Source organism: Heptranchias perlo, chromosome 29 (assembly GCF_035084215.1).
Source record: "Heptranchias perlo isolate sHepPer1 chromosome 29, sHepPer1.hap1, whole genome shotgun sequence".
Classification (NCBI taxonomy): domain Eukaryota; kingdom Metazoa; phylum Chordata; class Chondrichthyes; order Hexanchiformes; family Hexanchidae; genus Heptranchias; species Heptranchias perlo.
Genome location: NC_090353.1, coordinates 4,119,854 through 4,140,402, shown reverse-complemented (window position 1 = coordinate 4,140,402; position 20,549 = coordinate 4,119,854). Strand labels below are relative to the sequence as shown.

The 20,549-nt window shown below is 49.4% G+C and overlaps 1 protein-coding gene across 1 annotated transcript in view; it reads right to left on the bottom strand.

The window, feature by feature from the left end:
• Positions 1–7,607: 7,607 nt before the first annotated feature.
• The window catches only part of LOC137299457 (lipoprotein lipase-like), a 52,659-nt gene continuing 39,717 nt past the window's right edge, over positions 7,608–20,549 (bottom strand). Inside the window, exons 10-12 of the mRNA XM_067968197.1 lie at positions 15,883–16,122; positions 14,566–14,667; positions 7,608–9,397 (exon numbers count right to left, since the gene is read on the bottom strand). Of these exons, the coding sequence (XP_067824298.1) occupies positions 9,376–9,397; positions 14,566–14,667; positions 15,883–16,122 (364 nt within the window). The 3' untranslated portion in view covers positions 7,608–9,375. The remainder of the gene's footprint in view (positions 9,398–14,565; positions 14,668–15,882; positions 16,123–20,549) is intronic.

Below are 20,549 nucleotides of genomic sequence, written 5' to 3'. Positions count from 1 at the left end.
TACCGCAGTGTAGTGGAGATGTTACTGGACCAGTAATCCAGCGGCCTTGCCTAATAATCCAGAGAACATGTTCAAAGCCCATTTTGAATGCTGTTTAAAAACTGTGGAAATAAAAAGCTGGTATCAGTAAAAGTGACCATGAAACTGTGGGATTGTTGTAAAAGCCCAACTGGGTCACTAAATATCCTTTAGGGAAGGAAACCTGCCGTCCTTACCCGGTCTGGCCTATATGTGACTCCAGTCCCACATCAATGGACTCGACTCTTAACCGCCCTCTGAAGTGGCCTAGCAAGCCCCTCAATTGTATCACACTGCTACAAAGAATGCAGCCCACCACCACCTTCTCAGGGCAGCTAGAAATGGGCAATAAATGCCGGCCTTGACAGCGATGGCAACATCCCTAGATTGAATTTTGTAAAAACAGGACTCCAGAATCCAGTGTACGACACACTGGGAGAAGCTGCTATCCTTCATTTTAACAATTTTTCCCTAATAATAAAACTATATTTTTTGTTTGCCTCTCTACATAACACAGAGCCTTGTCACCTCAGCAGTTCAATATACTCGTGCACCCTGTATATTGCTGCCCTGTGTGTTTGGTAGAGTGACACTCCCTTATTGACAAGTTGAGAATGTTCGATTGATAAGGAAATTACTGGTAAACAAGCACATGAATCAAAGCACAAACATTCCCCAGTACATCAAACAATGGCCCTCTCTCCAAATGACCGGGAGTTATCTCAGTGACTGCAGGATGAACTGAGACCTCAATAACCAGGGCTGGAAACCACCTTTGCTATGAACTGGCAGATGACTCTTTTCTAGTCAATCATTCAAGTTAATGTTGTGAAGATGAGCTAACTACTTGGAATGCAAAGACCAATTCAAAGAATCAATCATGACGAGCTGGGCCAATGATTGAGAGGTGAGTGCCCTTACCACAGTGAAGAGCTCGACTTTTTCTCCACTTTGAGATCAGCTTTAAGAATGGCTCCAAACTGAGGCCCATCACAGGCGACATATTAGAAACATAGAAAATAGGAGCAGGAGTAGGCCATTCGGCCCGTCAAGCCTACCCTATATGATCATGGCTGATCCTCTATCTCAATACAATATTCCCGCTCTCTCCCCATACCCCTTGATGCCTTTTGTGTCCAGAAATCTCTCTATCTCCTTCTTAAATATATTCAGTGACTTGGCCTCCACTGCCTTCTGTGGAAGAGAATTCCACAGGTTCAGCACCCTCTGAGTGAAGAAATTTCTCCTCATCTCAGTCCTAAATGTCCCATCCCTCATCCTGAGACTGTGACCCCTCGCTCTGGACCCCCCAGCCAGGGGAAACATCCTCCCTGTATCCAGTCTGTCTAGCCCTGTCAGGATTTTATATGTTTCAATGAGATCCCCTCTCATTCTTCTAAACTCGAGTGAATACAGGCCGAGTCGACCCAATCTCTCCTCATACGACAGTCCTGCCATCCCAGGAATCAGTCTGGTGAATCTTCGCTGCACTCCCTCTATGGCAAGTATATCCTTTCTTAGGTAAGGAGACCAAAACTGCACACAATTCACCAGGTGTGGTCTCACCAAGGCCCTGTATAACTGCAGTAAGACATCCTTGCTCCTGTACTCAAATCCTTTTGCAATGAAGGCCAACAAACCATTATTGGACCACTCAGCTCCAGGCCTCATTACAGCCTTGGTCCAATCATGGACAAAAGAGCTGAATTCCAGAGGTGAGGGTGACTGCCCTTGACATTAAGGCAGCATTTGACCGAGTGTGGCACCAAGGAGCCCCAGTAAAATTGAAGTCAATGGGAATCAGGGGGGAAACTCTCCAGTGGCTGGAGTCATACCTAGCACAAAGGAAGATGGTAGTGGTTGTTGGAGGCTAATCATCTCAGCCCCAGGACATCACTGCAGGAGTTCCTCAGGGCAGTGTCTTAGGCCCAACCATCTTCAGCTGCTTCATCAATGACCTTTCCTCCATCATAAGGTCAGAAATGGGGATGTTCGCTGATAATTGCACAGTGTTCAGTTCCATTCGCAACCCCTCAAATAATGAAGCAGTCCGAGCCCGCATGCAGCAAGACCTGGACAACATCCAGGCTTGGGCTGATAAGTGGCAAGTAACATTCACGCCAGACAAGTGCCAGGCAATGACCATCTCCAACAAGAGAGAGTCTAACCACCTCCCCTTGACATTCAACGGCATTACCATCGCCAAATCCCCCACCATCAACATCCTGGGGGGTCACCATTGACCAGAAACTTAACTGGACCAGCCACATAAATACTGTGGCTACAAGAGCAGGTCAGAGGCTGGGTATTCTGCAGTGAGTGACTCATCTCCTGACTCCCCAAAGCCTTTCCACCATCTACAAGGCACAAGTCAGGAGTGTGATGGAATACTCTCCACTTGCCTGGATGAGTGCAGCTCCAACAACACTCAAAAAGCTCGACACCATTCAGGACAAAGCAGCCCGCTTGATTGGCACCCCATCCACCACCGTAAACATTCACTCCCTTCACCACCGGCGCACTGTGGCTGCAGTGTATACCATCCACAGGATGCACTGCAGCAACTCGCCAAGGCTTCTTCAACAGCACCTCCAAAACCCTCGAACTCTACCACCTAGAAGGACAAGAGCAGCAGGTACATGGGAACAACACCACCTGCACGTTCCCCTCCAAGTCACACACCATCCCGACTTGGAAATATATCGCCGTTCCTTCATCATCGCTGGGTCAAAATCCTGGAACTCCCTTCCTAACAGCACTGTGGGAGAACCTTCACCACACGGACTGCAGCTGTTCAAGAAGACGGCTCACCACCACCTTCTCATGGGCAATTAGGGATGGGCAATAAATGCTGGCCTCGCCAGCGATGCCCAAATCCCATGAACGAATAAAAAAAAAATTTGCCTTCCTAACTGCTTGCTGCACCTGCATGTTTGCTTTCAGTGACTGGTGTACAAGGACACCCAGGTCCCTTTGTACATCAACATTTCCCAATCTATTACCATTTAAATAATACTCTGCCTTTCTGTTTTTCCTTCCGAAGTGGATAACTTCACATTTATCCACATTATACTGCATCTGCCATGTATTTGCCCACTCACTCAACTTGTCTAAATCACCTTGAAGCCTCTTTGCATCCTCCTCACAACTCACAATCCCACCTAGTTTTGTGTCATCAGCAAACTTGGAAATGTTACATTTGGTTCCCTCATCCATATCATTGATATATATTGTGAATAGCTGGGGCCCAAGCACTGATCCCTGCGGTACCCCACTAGTCACTGCCTGCCACCCCGAAAAAGACCCGTTTATTCCTACTCTCTGTTTCCTGTCTGTTAACCAATTCTCAATCCATGCCAGTATATTACCCCTAATCCCATGTGCTTTAATTTTGCACACTTATCTAAGGTTCTCCCTTATCTATTCTACCAGTTACATCCTCAAAAAACTCCAGTAGGTTTGTCATGATTTCCCTTTCATAAATCCATGTTGACTTTGTCTAATCCTGTTGATATTTTCTAAGTGTCCTGTTATCACATCCTTTATAATAGACTCTAGCATTTTCCCTACTACTGATGTTAGGCTAACAGGTCTGTAATTCCCTGTTTTCTCTCTCCCTCCTTTTTTAAATAGTGGGGTTACATTTGCCACCCTCCAATCTGCAGGAACTGTTCCATAATCTATAGAATTTTGGAAGATGACAACTAATGCATCCACTATTTCCATGGCTACCTCTTTTAGTACTCTGGGATGCAGATTATCAGGCCCTGGGGATTTATCGGCTTTCAGTCCCATTAATTTCTCCAGCACTATTTTTTTACTAATACTAATTTCCTTTAATTCCTCCTTCTCACTAGTCCCTTGGTTCCCTCGCATTTCTGGGAAGTTATTTGTGTCCTCTTCCATGAAGACAGAACCAAAGTATTTGTTTAATTGCTCTGCCATTTCCCTGTTCCCCATTATAAATTCTCCTGTTTCTGACTGTAAGGGACCTACATTTGTCTTCACTAATCTTTTTCTTTTTACATACTTGTAGAAGCTTTTACAGTCCACTTTAATGTTCCTTGCACATTTACTCCCTTGCTCTATTTTTCCCTCTTAATCAATCTCTTGGTCCTTTTTTGCTGAATTCTAAACTACTCCCAATCCTCAGGCTTGCTACTTTTTCTGGCAACTTTATATGACTCCTCTTTGGATCTAATACTATCCTTAATTTATTTTGTTAGCCAGGGTTGGGCTGCTTTTCCTTTTGTATTTTTGCGCCAGAAAGGAATGTATAAATTGTTGCAATTCATGCATTCGTTCCTTAAATGTTAGCCATTGCCTATCCACCATCATGCCTTTTAATGAAGCTTCCCAATCTATCATGGCCAACTCACTCCTCAAACCTTCGGAGTTTCCTTTGTTTAGATTTAGGACCCTAGTTTCGGATTGGACTACTTCACTTTCCATCTTAATGAAGATTTCTATCATGTTATGGTCACTCTTCCCTGAAGGACCCCGCACAACAAGATTATTAATTAACCCCTTCTCATTGCACAATGCCTAATCTAGGATAGCCTGTTCCCTGGTTGGCTGCTCAACGCACTGGTCTAAAAAACCATCTCGTACACACTCCAGGAATTCATCCTCCACAGTATTATTGCTAATTTGGTTTGACCAGTCTATATGTAGATTAAAGTCACCCATGATTACTGTAGTCCCTTGTTACATGCATCTCTAATTTCCTGTTTGATCCCATCCCCTACATTACCACTACTGTTTGGAGACCTATAGACAACTCCCACCAGTGTTTTCTGCCCCTTGGTGCTTCTTAACTCCACCCAGACTGATTCTACATCTTGATTTTCTGAGCCAATATCCTCTCACTATTGCTCTGATTTCACCCTTTACTAACAATGCCACCCCACCTCCTTTTCCTTTTTGCCTGTCCTTCCTAAATATCAAATATCCTTGGATATTCAGCTCTCAGCCTTGGTCACACCGCAGCCATGTCTCCGTAATCGCAATTATATCATATCCATTTACATCTATTTGCACTGTTAATTCGTCTTTCTTATTACAAATTCTTCGTGCATTCAGATGCAGTGCCTTTAGATTTGTCTTTTTAACATTTTGAGACATCTTAACATTTTTTTGTACTATGGCCCTATTTATCTTACCACCATTTTTTCTTACCTGGACCCTATTTGTTGTCTTTTGTTTGTACGCTCTGTCCCTTCCTGACACAATCTGGTTATCCTGACCCCAATCACTTTCCTGCACAGCTTCTTTGTCTTTTCTCTTTAGCATTCTGGATTTCTCTCCACCGGGACCCTCCCCCCCCCTTATTTAGTTTAAAGCCCTATCTACCTCCCTAGTTATTCGATTCGCTAGAACTCTGATCCCAGCATGGTTCAGGTGTAGTCCATCCCAATGGAACAGCTCCCTCTTTCCCCAGTACTGGTGCCAGTGCCCCATGAATCGAAACCCCTTCTCCCACATCAATCCTTGAGCTGCGCATTCATCTCCCTGATCCTATTGACCCTATGCCAATTTGCTCGTGTCTCAGGTAATAATCCAGAGATTATCACCTTTGTGGTTCTGCTTTTTAATTTAGTCCCTAGCTGCTCAAACTCTCTCAGCAGAACCTTTTTCTTAGTCCTACCTATGTCGTGGTACCTACGTGGACTACGACAACTGGATCCTCCCCCTCCCACTCCAAGTTCTTCTCCAGCAGATATCCTTAACCCCGGCACCGGGTAGGCAACACAGCCTTCGGGACTCTCGCTCTTGGCTGCAGAGAACAGTGTCTATCCCTCTAACTATACTGTCGCCTACTACAACCACATTCCTTTTTACTCCCCCCACTTGAACGGCCCCCTGTACCACGGTGCCGTGGTCAGTTTGCTCGTCCTCCCTGCAGTCCCCGTACTTGTCCACAAGGGTTGCAGGAACCTCAAATCTTTTGGACAAGCGCCTAATTGAGGCCTTATAATGCAAATTTATTGAAAAGTTAAGGCAGATACCGAGGAGTTTGCATCAGCGATAGACAAACATTTTCCCCTTCATTGTGGCATCTACACTCCTACATTACAACAGTGACTACACGTCTAAAGTACTTCATTGGCTGTGAAGCTCTTTGAGACATCCTGAAAGGCGCTGTATAAATACAAGTTTTTTCTTTCTTACACGCCTCAATATCACTACTCATGTATGTTAATATGTGCCAGAATAACAGTAACGATTCCACACGGGTCAGGGTGACCCTGTCTGACAGCTCACCAGAGGTCACAACTTCCTCCCCCACAATTCTAACAAGATCAAAGTCATTCTGTTTGGCTCTTGCCCCAGATTCTGTCCCCTGGTTCCCCCACTCCCAATTCCATCCTTGGTGTCTGAGCTTCAAACCCCATCACCAAAGCCCAACTATTTCTCCCCCATAACATCACCGGCCTGTGTATCAAACACATCTCCACCATTGCTAAAATTCACACCCACCCCTTCACTGTCCTGAGCTTTGACTTCTACAATATTCTCCTTGCTGGCCTCCCGAACTCCAACCTCCAATCCACCCCAAACCCTGCAGCCCACAGACTCCCCCGACCTGCTCCCACTCACTTATCATCCCAGCCCTCTCCCACCTACTACTTTGTGCTGTCCTCCTCGCTCCCAGTTGTGAAACACTTGAGATGTTTTGCTGTGTTAAAGACACATTTGTTTCTTTGCAATCATTGGCAACTTGGCCAACGGGTGACATACAGCTCTGCTGCGAGCTCAGGATCAGCGGCTTAGGGTGATGGGAGTATAGATTGCACTAACGTGATGGCATTTGTCTCATTGGCGAGAAGTCCCCAGAAAGAGAAGTGAATATTTAAGGTGTGGCATGAATCCAGCGGGTGAGGGAAGTGGGGGGGTTGGGGCGAGTGGGAAATCCCATGAAGTATTGACCGTGAGACCCCGGTGATTGTAACTCCCAGGCCCCACCTGTGTAGCCCACTTCAGTCTCCCGCCCAAACCCTGCGGGAAGCACTAGCTGACCAGTAGGTGGGAGCAGGAGGCCATCGCCGGGGACCTGACCCAACGGTCATCAGCGGTCAGACCAGTGGCTCAGTTCCTCCCGGCCTACAAGGAAACCAAAAAAAATATTGAATTTAAGTACTTTTCTGGCTCCACTGCTGTTTGCCGGCAGGTTTGGCCTGGTGAGGAAGGCATGACGGGACAGGCCTCAGGTTAAAATTGCAGTCGGGCCCCCAGGAGAGCATCAGAACGCGAACCGCACCTTTAAATCAGGACCCCACTGGCTTCCGGCAGGCGTCCAGCTCGCGCCTGCTCATTCCAATCGTCGGGAAGGCAGTGGGATCACAGCAGGCAAGTTGCCACTCTCATTTTAACTGCCCGCCTAGTATACGCTGGACGGTCAGGGCTAAAATCGGCCTTTTACTGTGTACTTTCCCTTCCCAGATGCCCATTCGCCACCAATGCCACTTCAGTTGGTCTGCCACCTGCGCACTAATGAGTCTGTTTGTCCCCTCGCTGCCAAAGCTGCAAGAACGAACCCCATCTCCTCCCCCCACTGAGGTGACATTTCCAAACATCGACAAGAGGGGTAGTTTAAATCAGCAGGTTTATTAAAACAAAGAGCACCTGTACATATTTATATCAACAATACCGATCTCAACGTAAATAGGTCTGTTGTCCGCAAATGACGTCACATCCTGTCACATGACTTGCGGTCACAGTCCTCTGGTTGCTATAGGAGACGACGGCTCAATTTACACTCATTAATACCATGACCCTTTGGGTAGCAACTATCCATTCAAAACAGCTGAAGCTGTATTGTGGTGTTCACCTATCGTCCGTACTCTGTCAAAGGTCCAGTGTGAGGAGCATCTGAAATTCATTGTTTTACTGAAACACACTGGCATTGTGAGTACAGGGCCGGCCAATGAGGCTCGATTACAAGGCACTCCTCGAACACAGATCAAACCTTACACCAAAACCTTCAGGCTGCGATTCCTGTCCCATATAAACAGCGGCCCTCACGAGGCATAACTCATCAAACACAGAGTTCGGGGGCTTGATACACAGTTCAGTAAAGTGCTTCTAACAGACATAGGAAGCACTGCGGGGAGACTGAAGTGTGGGCCGAGGGCTGTGGAACAGTCCACTTATAAACATCCAGCCACAATTAGGGTTGCCAACTCTGGTTGGATGTATTCCTGGAGGTTTCATCGCATAACCATCCCCAATCTCCAATATTTTCATAATTAATAAACAAAAGTATTCAAAGAAAATTAAAAACACACACAATTCTGTTTTAAGAGCCCTATGATTTCTTTCCTGGGTTGTTCAAGCAGCATCCTGGAGATTAATCTTTAATGCTAATCCTGGAGGGTTGGAAACCCGATGGGGGCTGGAATTCTGAACTGCGGAGTTGGCAAAGCTCCTGCCAGAGGCTGAGTGAGAGCGGCAGACTGGCATTAAACGATCGGTTGGCAGGTTAGTGCTTTTGTTCAGGAGCTACCGGGATCTCCGGTTTTGAAAAACACAGAGAGCTAATGTTTTAATTCACACCATCAGCGTCCTTTAGTAAAGGGAGTGACCATAATGTTTACATAGGCTGAGTTGCCCAAACAACCTTCAGACTCGGTTATAACACATTCACAGTACAAAGCAAGGCACTTTCATCAGTGGGAAAACTAATCTACCTCTTCATCATCCAACCAGGAGCTAAGGTCAGCATTTTTAGTAAAAGTTTTTTTGAAAGTCAGTCAGGACTGGATTTATCAGCACTTCATAGGGAGGGGTCAGTGCACTGTACACTGTACCCGTGCACCGGGAGGGAGGGGTCAGTGCACTATACACTGTACCCGTGCACCGGGAGGGAGGGGTCAGTGCACTATACACTGTACCCGTGCACCGGGAGGGAGGGGTCAGTGTACTATACACTGTACCCGTGCTCCGGGAGGGAGGGGTCAGTGCACTATACACTGTACCCGTGCACCGGGAGGGAGGGGTCAGTGCACTATACACTGTACCCGTGCTCCGGGAGGGAGGGGTCAGTGCACTATACACTGTACCCGTGCTCCGGGAGGGAGGGGTCAGTGTACTATACACTGTACATCTTTGGATACCATATATAAAATATCTAAATTATTTTGGCAATATCACAATAGAAGTAATATCTAACAGGTTCATATGCAATTACCGTACATGATATTTACAGTAATTTTACAATATATACAAATAAATATCTTCTCAAAAAGTAAACCCAAGGCCTAAAGGTGAGTCCTATTGTGGGGATAAACATTTGCTCGCCAGTGCTGATTCTAGATGTGCTGATTTGGTCCAGTGGAACATCACCAGTAACTCCTCTCAGTGGTTGTGACCGTGGGGACTGCAATAGGGAGAGAGGTAAAAGGTGAAACAAAACGTCAGCTTTCTCAGCTCTGCCGAGTAACAGATACACCAGTTCTGATAGTCTGCACCTGACCAGCAGATCTGCCTGAACCCCAAGACCCAGTAACCTCCCCAGCCACCCCTCGCTGTATCGCTTCTGCACTCGATCTGGTGAGAGCATCAAAAGTTGAATGGACAGGTGGCATTCCAGAAAGATCTAAGACGTGGAAACTGGACAAGAGCTCACGATGGTGTCCGAACAATTCCTTGTTAAAATAATGGCTGCCACAGTGCAAAGGCCCTCAGGGCTGCAATAGAATTTATTTTTAAAAAATTCCAGAAGTGTTGATCGATTGTACCAGACAAGGCAACCCTTTCAATTTTATACCCCAGGGATGCAACGGTGCTCTGACACTGCACTTTACTGAGGCGTCATTGGCTGCAGATACGTCGGATCAGGCTTTCCTGTTATCAACCAATCAGCTGCCATCCCGTCTGGTGGAAAATTCCAGAAACGGCGGGAGAGACTGGAGGGCAGTTTCCCACCGATGAAATTGGGTGGGGGGATGGAGCGGGGGGAGTGGAAATTCCAGGCCATGGGGACTGGATCGTCGAGCCTGCGTTAATCAAATTACAGATTCTTTGAAGGACGAGGGGTCTCTGAAATGCTGATAAAATTTAACCAAATAGGTTTGCGTTTTCCAAGTGCTGTCAGACTGAAACTGCTCCAAACTTCAGTTCACACCTCGCCTGCCTGATTGTTATTAACATTTGATCACCTGGGTATTGGCAAGAAATCAAAATTGGAGAAGATGTCACTCATAGACTTTCTTGGGTCTTCAGTTCCCTATCTCCTCACCACAATGTGTTAATATAACAACATCAACTTGCATTTATATAGCGCCTCTAACATGGTAAAACGTCCCCGGGCGCTTCACAGGAGCGATTATCAAACAAAATTTGACACCGAGCCACATTAGGACAGGTGACCAAAGAGGTAGGTTTTAAGCAGCATCTTAAAGGAGGAGAGAGAGGTGGAGAGGTTTAGGGAGGGAATTCCAGAGCTTAGGGCCTAGGCGGGTGAAGGCACGGCCGCCAGTGGAGCGGTGAAGGAAATCGGGGATGCGCAAGAGGCCAGAATTGGAGGAGCGCAGAGATCTCGGAGGGTTGTAGGGTTGTAGGAGATTACAGAGATAGGGAGGGGTGAGGCCATGGAGCGATTTGAAAACAAGGATGAGAATTTTAAAATTGAGGCGTTGCCAGACCGGGAGCCGATGTAGGTCAGTGAGCACAGGGGTGACGGGTGAACGGGACTTGGTGTGAGTTAGGATACGGGGCAGCAGAGTTTTGGATGAGCTCAAGTATAATGAGGGTGGAAGATGGGAGGCCGGCCAGGAGAGCATTGGAATAGTCAAGTCTAGAGGTAACAAAGGCATGGATGAGGGTTTCAGCAGCAGATGAGCTGAGGCAGGGACGGAGACGGGCGATGTTATGGAGGTGGAAGTGGGCGGTCTTGGTGATGGAGCAGAAATGTGGTCAGAAGCTCATCTCAGGGTCAAATAGGACACTGAGGTTACGAACGGTCTGGTTCAGCCTCAGACAGTGGCCAGGGAGAGGGATGGAGTCGGTGACTAGGGAACGGAGTTTGTGGCGGGGACCGAAGTCAATGGCTTCAGTCCTCCCAATGTTTAATTGGAAGGAAATTTCTGCTCATCCAATACTGGTGTTTTCAGATGATGTCACCGAAGGGCAGCATGTAGATGAGAAATAGGGGTGGCCAATGATAGATCCTTGGAGAATTCCAGAGGTAACGGTGCGGGAGCGGGAAGAGAAGCCATTGCAGGAGATTCTCTGGCTACGACTGGACAGATAGGAATGGAACCAGGCGAGTGGAATAGGGGCTCGCTGAGCAATCATTCGATATCATTTATTAACCGGTGACCATTTCCAAGATCTCAGAGAGTATTTGAACTGTTCCTTTTGTTTTAAACAGTCAGTACAGTTTTTAAGATTGCATAATGTGGTTTACTGAACTGTGTCTGTTTTGCTTCTGTCCAATATTTTGTCTGTAAATAAATCTGAACGAGCAGTTTACAGCCTGTTTGATTTGGTCTTCAGAGGTAATGGGAGCATGTGGTGAGAATCCCATGTATTTTCCAGAGTATTGTACCATAAATATGGGTTCAGTGTTCGACCTGCTTGTACCAACCCAAACATGGCTGTGAATAAAGGCATGGGGTGGGAAATAGTCTGCACATGCAGCGCCTCCACCGGGAGGGCCCAGATTGGGCCTCAGGCCTAGTTGACATGTTTCTGTGCGAGCCTGTCGGGCCTCCACGGGCAGCTCCCACATCAAGGATGACGAATGTGTAGCTGTTTGCCTCTCCTGCAGCTGCCCAAAGGGATAGGGGTTTGGAGCAGAAATGGGGGGAGGGGGAATCAGGAGCGTGACGGAGTCGGGGGAGGGGGCGATCGGGAGTCGGGGGAGGGGGCGATCGGGAGCGTGATGGAGTCGGGGGAGGGGGCGATCGGGAGCGTGATGGAGTCGGGGGAGGGGGTGATCGGGAGCGTGACGGAGTCGGGGGAGGGAGGCAATCGAGAGTCGGGGAGGGGGCGATCGGGAGTGCGACGGAGTCGGGGGAGGGAGGCAATCGAGAGTCGGGGGAGGGGGCGATCGGGAGCGTGACGGAGTCGGGGGAGGGGGGTGATCGGGAGCGTGACGGAGTCGGGGGAGGGGGGTGATCGGGAGTCGGGGGAGGGGGCGATCGGGAGTCGGGGGAGGGGGCGATCGGGAGTCGGGGGAGGGGGCGATCGGGAGTCGGGGGAGGGGGCGATCGGGAGCGTGACGGAGTCGGGGGAGGGGGGTGATCGGGAGCGTGACGGAGTCGGGGGAGGGGGGTGATCGGGAGTCGGGGGAGGGGGCGATCGGGAGTCGGGGGAGGGGGCGATCGGGAGCGTGACGGAGTCGGGGGAGGGGGGTGATCGGGAGTCGGGGGAGGGGGCGATCGGGAGTCGGGGGAGGGGGCGATCGGGAGCGTGACGGAGTCGGGGGAGGGGGGTGATCGGGAGTCGGGGGAGGGGGCGATCGGGAGCGTGACGGAGTCGGGGGAGGGGGGTGATCGGGAGCGTGACGGAGTCGGGGGAGGGGGGTGATCGGGAGTCGGGGGAGGGGGCGATCGGGAGCGTGACGGAGTCGGGGGAGGGGGTGATCGGGAGCGTGACGGAGTCGGGGGAGGGAGGCAATCGAGAGTCGGGGGAGGGGGCGATCGGGAGCGTGACGGAGTCGGGGGAGGGGGGTGATCGGGAGCGTGACGGAGTCGGGGGAGGGGGGTGATCGGGAGTCGGGGGAGGGGGCGATCGGGAGTCGGGGGAGGGGGCGATCGGGAGCGTGACGGAGTCGGGGGAGGGGGGTGATCGGGAGTCGGGGGAGGGGGCGATCGGGAGCGTGACGGAGTCGGGGGAGGGGGGTGATCGGGAGCGTGACGGAGTCGGGGGAGGGGGGTGATCGGGAGTCGGGGGAGGGGGCGATCGGGAGCGTGACGGAGTCGGGGGAGGGGGGTGATCGGGAGTCGGGGGAGGGGGCGATCGGGAGCGTGACGGAGTCGGGGGAGAGGGGTGATCGGGAGTCGGGGGAGGGGGCGATCGGGAGCGTGACGGAGTCGGGGGAGGGGCGGATCGGGAGTCGGGGGAGGGGGCGATCGGGAGCGTGACGGAGTCGGGGGAGGGGGGGATCGGGAGTCGGGGGAGGGGGCGATCGGGAGCGTGACGGAGTCGGGGGAGGGGGGCGATCGGGAGTGCGACGGAGTCGGGGGAGGGGGGCGATCGGGAGCGCGACGGAGTCGGGGGAGGGGGGCGATCGGGATTCGGGGGAGGGGAGCGATCGGGATTCGGGGGAGGGGGCGATCGGGAGCGTGACGGAGTCGGGGGAGGGGGCGATCGGGATTCGGGGGAGGGGAGCGATCGGGATTCGGGGGAGGGGAGCGATCGGGAGCGTGACGGAGTCGGGGGGGGCGATCGGGAGTCGGGGGGGGGGCGATCGGGAGTGCGATGGAGTCGGGGGAGGGGGCGATCGGGAGTGCGATGGAGTCGGGGGAGGGGCGATCGGGAGTCGGGGGAGGGGGCGATCGGGAGTCGGGGGAGGGGGCGATCGGGAGTGCGACGGAGTCGGGGGAGGGGGCGATCGGGAGTGCGATGGAGTCGGGGGAGGGGGGCGATCGGGAGTGCGATGGAGTCGGGGGAGGGGGGCGATCGGGAGTCGGGGGAGGGGGCGATCGGGAGTCGGGGGAGGGGGCGATCGGGAGTCGGGGGAGGGGGCGATCGGGAGTCGGGGGAGGGGGCGATCGGGAGTCGGGGGAGGGGGCGATCGGGAGTCGGGGGAGGGGGCGATCGGGAGTCGGGGGAGGGGCGCAGCACTCCAGCTCCTCCTGGCCCTACAGCAACAATCAGATTTAATTTTGATAAAAATAAACTTGTTTGTCACAGGGGCCGCTGACGAACCCCGAGTGGAGCAGGCCCGTCTCACTCTCCGACAGTCACCAACCAATTTGGGCAGTGGACCTAAAACATGCGTTACATATGTAAGGGGCCTAACACCTGTTTTAGTCGGCCACCTTGGATGCCTGCGAAGCTTCCTTTACCAACATGGTGGCGCTTGTAACGCAGGCGCAGATCGGGCGCGGGGCGCTCCGCCCCAAAATTGTTCCTTTTTGCCCCCCCCAGGACTAATTTCTACCTCATTGGTTTTGGTTGATACAAATGGAGTCTGTTGACATAAACTGTGGTGAACACGAGTGCAAGAGTTGGGAAATAGCCCGAACTGGAACAGAAACTCGGGGGTAAAACATTGTTACTCCTCCACTTCGATTCTTGAAATCCAAAATTGAATTCCTGAAAACTGGACAATGGGATTTGAACGGATTCCACTCTTGACTCTGAAGGTTGGGAGGACCACAGGAACAATCCTGAGTCTAAGATCTCACAGTGGAGTCTAAACCCCAGATCTACGCTCCGCAGATGATTTTCTATCACCAACTGATGACTTGGGGGGAGGGGGACGAAGCCCACAGCTCAGTTACTTCCGCTGCTCGGCTACAGGCGGCGGCATTGGTTTACAGAGATGGAGGAAAGAGGATAAGAAGATGAGAGTTAGTTGCAGCTCATAGTTACCTGACAGTAGACACTAACTCCAGGCTGGGTGGACATTTAATGAAGATGGCTTCCTGAGAGGGGGAGATCCCAGCCGAGGCGTCCTTCAAACAGAACGCCATCCTAGAGAGGCAGAGACAAGACAGTGGGTGAGTCATCACAGAAACCCAAGGGGTTTTAAACAGAACTGAATGGAAAAGAAAACTCAAATGGCTTTCTCTTAATATTTCATTGTCCAATAATCTGTCACCAAACTGGCAACACATCCGAGGGCTTGGTGTTAATCCTCCTTTCTCTACCATTTACATATTTAACAAAATATTTCCATTGATGGATTCTCCGTTAATCTGACCTCACAAAGACGGATGATGCAGGGTGAAATACTGACCCTGGTCCCTCAGAAGCAAGCTCCCTACCCTGCTCAGGGACTTTCCTCATAGTCACGTGTCTGTCAGACCGACTGTGTTACCCAATCTACCGATAACTCAGACTCCCTCGCCCGACCCCTCCTTGGAAGGCCCGTTACAGCAACTGATCCACAACTATGCCAGAGTAAAACCATACAGTGCTTTACGAACACTGGTGTGTCTTTAGGTTGTGTTTTGTGTGATCACTCCACTGGGTGTAGAAACATGGAGGGCAAGGGGAGACACAGTGCACTATGACATGACTTATCACTCAGGTCTTGACTCAGAGTCCAGCTGGACACAAGGCACGAGAGGCCCTCTCCCAGCCAGCGGTGCTGAGGGGATGTTCTGTGACAGTGCTCAGCCCCAGGAGGAATCCGCTGTCTCAGTTCACGTGAATTAACAAAGGCTGTTCCAGAGCTTTCACAGTGAGAGGGATGGAGCTGGTTTATTGAGAAACTGCACTGCTCCATTCCAGTGATGATACAAATGAAACTACACGGCAGGAATAATTCAGAGATGTTTCCAATCTATACCCGTTAATGATGCGTTTAAGGGGAAGCGCACGAGGGAGAAATGAATAGAAGGATATGCTGATAGAGTGGGATGAAGAGGGGTCGGAGGAGGCTCGTGTGGAGCATAAACACCAGCATGGACCAGTTGGGCCGAATGGCCTGTTTGTCTGCTGTAGATTCTGTGTAACTCTATGTAACACAAGACAACCCCAATAATGGCCATCGTATTCCCCAGAACACTAGTGCTGAGGAGAAGGCCATCAATGACCTGCACCACATCCTTACAATCAACCGTTTGTATCTTGAGAGGAAGGGCGGCTGAGTTTTGTATCTCTGATTGAACTGGTGGCCCCTCGCTCACGTACCAACACACGCAGAATCAGAGAAGATTTTTGTTCAGATCACCCCCTCCTTACTTTTTTTGAGTTTCTCCAGACTTCACGCGGATCCTGCGAACCTGGATATCAGACTTTGAAATGATTGAGGTGGCCCAAAGCGGCAGCTTGTACCAGGACATGGAACTCTTCATCCTTTTCCACAGTGAATTCCAGGTTAAAGAGGACTCCCACTTAAACTTAATCAGCAACAGGTCCCCAATGTCCACCTCAGTCACCACCAGGAATGAGTGGGTCTTGTTGAGCGTCAATCCCTCCATACTAAATAAAGGAGTGAGACAGCTCGAGTGAGAATTGCTAGCTTTACAAAAGACAAGTTATCAGTTGTACTTTCTTCAGATGTCAACTGCGATTTCTAATTATTGGTATTAGAGGGGGGGTTGATGTAAACTCTTGCCACAATGAGTATCCAGCAGTCCTAGAATGGTGGGTGGCACAGTACGGACACCCACACAGGACATTAGGTGGTGGTAGATTGGCAGGGGCAGTGCAGTTGTAGCCTGTGGAGATTCCCTCGTCATATTTGTGTTGCTGTGGGGAAAAAAGGCTTCTCCCCAGGGTGGGGGGAAAAATGAGCTCTCCCCAGGGTGGGGGGGAAATGAGCTCTCCCCAGGGTGGGGGGCAAAAATGAGCTCTCCCCAGGGTGGGGGGCAAAAATGAGCTCTCCCCAGGGTGGGGGGGAAATGAGCTCTCCCCAGGGTGGGGGGAAAAATGAGCTCTCCCCAGGGTGGGGGAAAAAATGAGCTCTCCCCAGGGTGGGGGGCAAAAATGAGCTCTCCCCAGGGTGGGGGGCAAAAATGAGCTCTCCCCAAGGTGGCTCATGTACCAACGTCAGATAGGCACTGCCAGTCCATTGGTTAGTCGGAGATCATTCCTTACAAGTCTAACAGACCAATGGAGTGAGGTTGAAATGGGGCCAGTGTAGGGGATAGGGATAGGGCTAGAAATTATCTCCAATTGTGTGAGATTAACAGTCATCAACATAAAGAAAACAAATTGTAAAATAGAAAGAAAATCGAAGACTCAAAATGGAAAAAAAATTAATATTCAAGACAGTCACAAAATAAAGAACATCTTTGGCCATCGATCGAGATCAGCCAGCAGTTTTCTACGTGATATTGAGTTTAAAGCAGTAATAAACCATAGCCTGTGATCTAGATGGGAATAACTCTGATGTCTCATCTTCAGATGAGATGTTAAACTGAGGCCCGTCAACCACGACAACTGGATCCTCCCCCTCATGCTCCAAGTTCTTCTCCAGCTGCGCGGAGATGTCCTTAACCCTGGCACCGGGCAGACAACACAGTCTTCGGGACTCTCGGTCGCAACTGCAGAGAACAGTGTCTATCCCCCTGACTATACTCTCCCCCAACACTACCACACTCCTCTTTACTCCCCACACTTGAATGGACTCCTGTATCACGGTGCTGTGGTCAGTTTGCCCATCCTCCCCACAGCCCTTGTTCTCATCCACACAGGTAGCAAATACCTCATACCTGTTGGACAAGGTCAAAGGTTGAGGCTCCTCCATCATTGCATCCTGGGTCCTCAAACCTGCCTGACTTGCAGTCACATCCTCCTGACCCTGACCACTGAATGAATCTAAACTACTACCTAACCTAAGGGGTTAGTAGTTCTAGTCTGGCTTTGATTGTTTTCAACAGAATTACTTACTTCACTGAGAGAAAGCTTTTTCTATCAAGGATTAATTGTTTTCTTCAAATCTGCTTATTTTTAGTAGTTCTTGTCACTTTTGGATTGTTTTTGTAATGTGGTGACCAGGACTGTACACAGTACACTAGCTATGACCTAACTATATTGTAGTTAAGGTGGAGGAGTGTGAAATATTGGATGGGATAAACGTAATGAGGGAGGAAATATTAATGGGATTCACATCTTTGAAAGTAGATGAATCGCCAGGCCCGGATGAAATGTATCCCAGGCTGTTAAGAGAAGCAAGAGAGGAAATAGCGGAGGCTCTGACCGTCATTTTCCAATCCTCCCTGGCTACAGGTGTGGTGCCGGAGGATTGGAGGACTGCTAATGTTGCACCTTTGTTTAAAAAGGCAGCAAGGGATAGACCGAGTAATTACAGGCCAGTCAGCCTAACCTCGGTGGTGGGCAAATTATTGGAAACAATTCTGAGGGACAGTATTAATCATCATTTAGAAAGGCACGGATTAATCAAGGACAGTCAGCACGGGTTTGTTAAGGGAAGGTCGTGTCTGACTAACTTGATTGAATTTTTTGAGGAGGTAACAAGGAGGGTTGATGAGGGTAATGCGTTTGATGTAGTTGATACGGATTTTAGCAAGGCTTTTGACAAGGTCCCACATGGCAGCCTGGTCAGGAAAGTACAAGCCCATGGGATCCAAGGGAAAGTGGAAAGTTGGATCCAAAATTGGCTCAGTGGCAGGAAGCAAAGGGTAATGGTCGACGGGTGTTTTTGTGACTGGAAGGCTGTTTCCAGTGGGGTTCCGCAGGACTCAGTATTAGATCCCTTGCTTTTTGTCATATATATCAATGATGTAGACTTAAATGTAGAGGGCATGATTAAGAAGTTTGCAGATGATACAAAAATTGGCCATGTGGTTGATAGTGAGGAGGAAAGCTGTAGACTGCAGGAAGATATCAATGGACTGGTCAGATGGGCAGAAAATGGAGTTCAATCCGGAGAAGTGTGAGGTAATGCATTTGGGGAGCGCAAACAAGGCAAGGGAATACACAATAAATGGGAGGATACTGAGAGGTGTAGAGAAAGTGAGGGACCTTGGAGTGCGTGTCCACAGATCCCTGAAGGTAGCAGGACAGGTAGATAAGGTGGTTAAGAAGGCATACGGGATACTTTCCTTTATTAGCTGAGGCATAGAATATAAGAGCAGGAAGGTTATGCTAGAACTGTATAAAACACTGGTTAGGCCACAGCTAGAGCACTGTGTACAGTTCTGGTCACCACATTACAAGAAAGATGTGATTGCACTAGAGAGGGTACAGAGGAGATTTACGAGGATATTGCCAGGACTGAAGAATTTTAGCTATGAGGAAAGATTGGATAGGCTGGGGTTGTTTTCTTTGGAACAAAGGAGGTTGAGAGGAGATTTAATTGAGGTATATAAAATTATGAGGGGCCTAGATAGAGTGGACAGGAAGGACCTATTTCCCTTAGCAGAGGTGTCAGTGACCAGGGGGCATAGATTTAAAGTGATTCGTAGAAGGATTAGACAGGAGCTGAGGAGAATTTTTTTCACCCAGAGGGTCATGGGGGTCTGGAACTCACTGCCTGAAAGGGTGGAAGAGGCAGAAACCCTCAACTCATTTAAAAAGTACCTGGAAATGCACTTGAAGTGCCGTAACCTACGAGGCTACAGACCAAGAGGTGGAAAGTGGGATTAGGCTGGATAGCTCTTTCGGCCAGCACAGACATGATGGGCCGAATGGCCTCCTTCTGTGCCATAAATTTCTATGAATCTATGATTCCATGATAGTTTGAGAATTTGAATTCAGTTTGAAAAATCTACAAATAAAAAGTTGGTATTAATAAAAGTCACCGTGATTGTTGTTAAAATCCCAACTGGTTCATCAATGTCCTTTAGGGAAAGAAACCTGCTGACCTTACCTGGTCTGGCCTATAAATGACTCCAGTGGTTGACCCCTAACTGCCCTCTGAAGTGGACTAGCAAGCCCTTCAGTTTAGGGATGGACATTAAATACTGCCTTTGCCAGTGCGCCCACATCCTGAGAATTAATATTTTAAAAATAGGATGGAAAGAATTGTAATTTTAAATTTGGAGAGTCCGGAGGACGACAGTGGGTTACCGCACTGCTGTTCTAACCAGCAGGTCTGGGCACACATCCAACCAGACTTAGGGAAGAAATATCTGAAGCTCTCCTCTCTGCTAGTTCTAAGGACTCTACTTCAAACAGGTTTAGCAGCCTCAGCTCACTTCTTATTAAAACTGGCAATCTGGAAAAGTCACATTGGTGCAGGAAGGGGCTGAAATCCAGGTACATTGTTGGGGCAGATTAGAAGCAACTGTGTTCTGCTTCAGACTCATTGTGACCTGGAAATACTTGATGGTGACATCAGTATGGACAAAAAAATTCAAAAGGTTTTGCATTTCCAGCGCTGACCTACCTCAAGTTAACAAACACAAAGTTTATCCTAAAGAAAGGAAACAATTTAAACGGTGGAGTCTCATTCCTTCAGGTTAGGGATTGTTGGTAGGGATTTTCAAAATGTCAAATTTTAAATTTTATTTTTTTTTACTTTTCCTTTCTGTCTCTTTTTTTCTCTCTTAATCCAATCTTTCTTTCCCTCTCTTTATTTCTTTCTGTACCTACTTTGTCCCTAATTCACCCTCCTTCTCAGTCGTTCCTCTGTTTCTTTCTCAATCCTTAAATCTCATTAGTTAAAGAGTTAGACTGGTGGTCCCGTCGTTCGCTGAGGTCCCAGGGCTCCTGTTGCCCTCACTGCACCGTTACCAGCTCGCACTTCCAGCAACTTACGGCACAAGAAAGTTTTAAGCTGAAAGGTGCAGAAAGAAAGTCTAATGGGGGCACATCGTGAGATGCCCCACTCCAGCAAGGTCTGGCCCTAGGTAACTCCATAGATTGGAACGTGGACCATCTATTGAGCTGATTCTGCGACCTATAGTCTGGTCCAGTGAGGTCTCACTAAGTTACCTCTC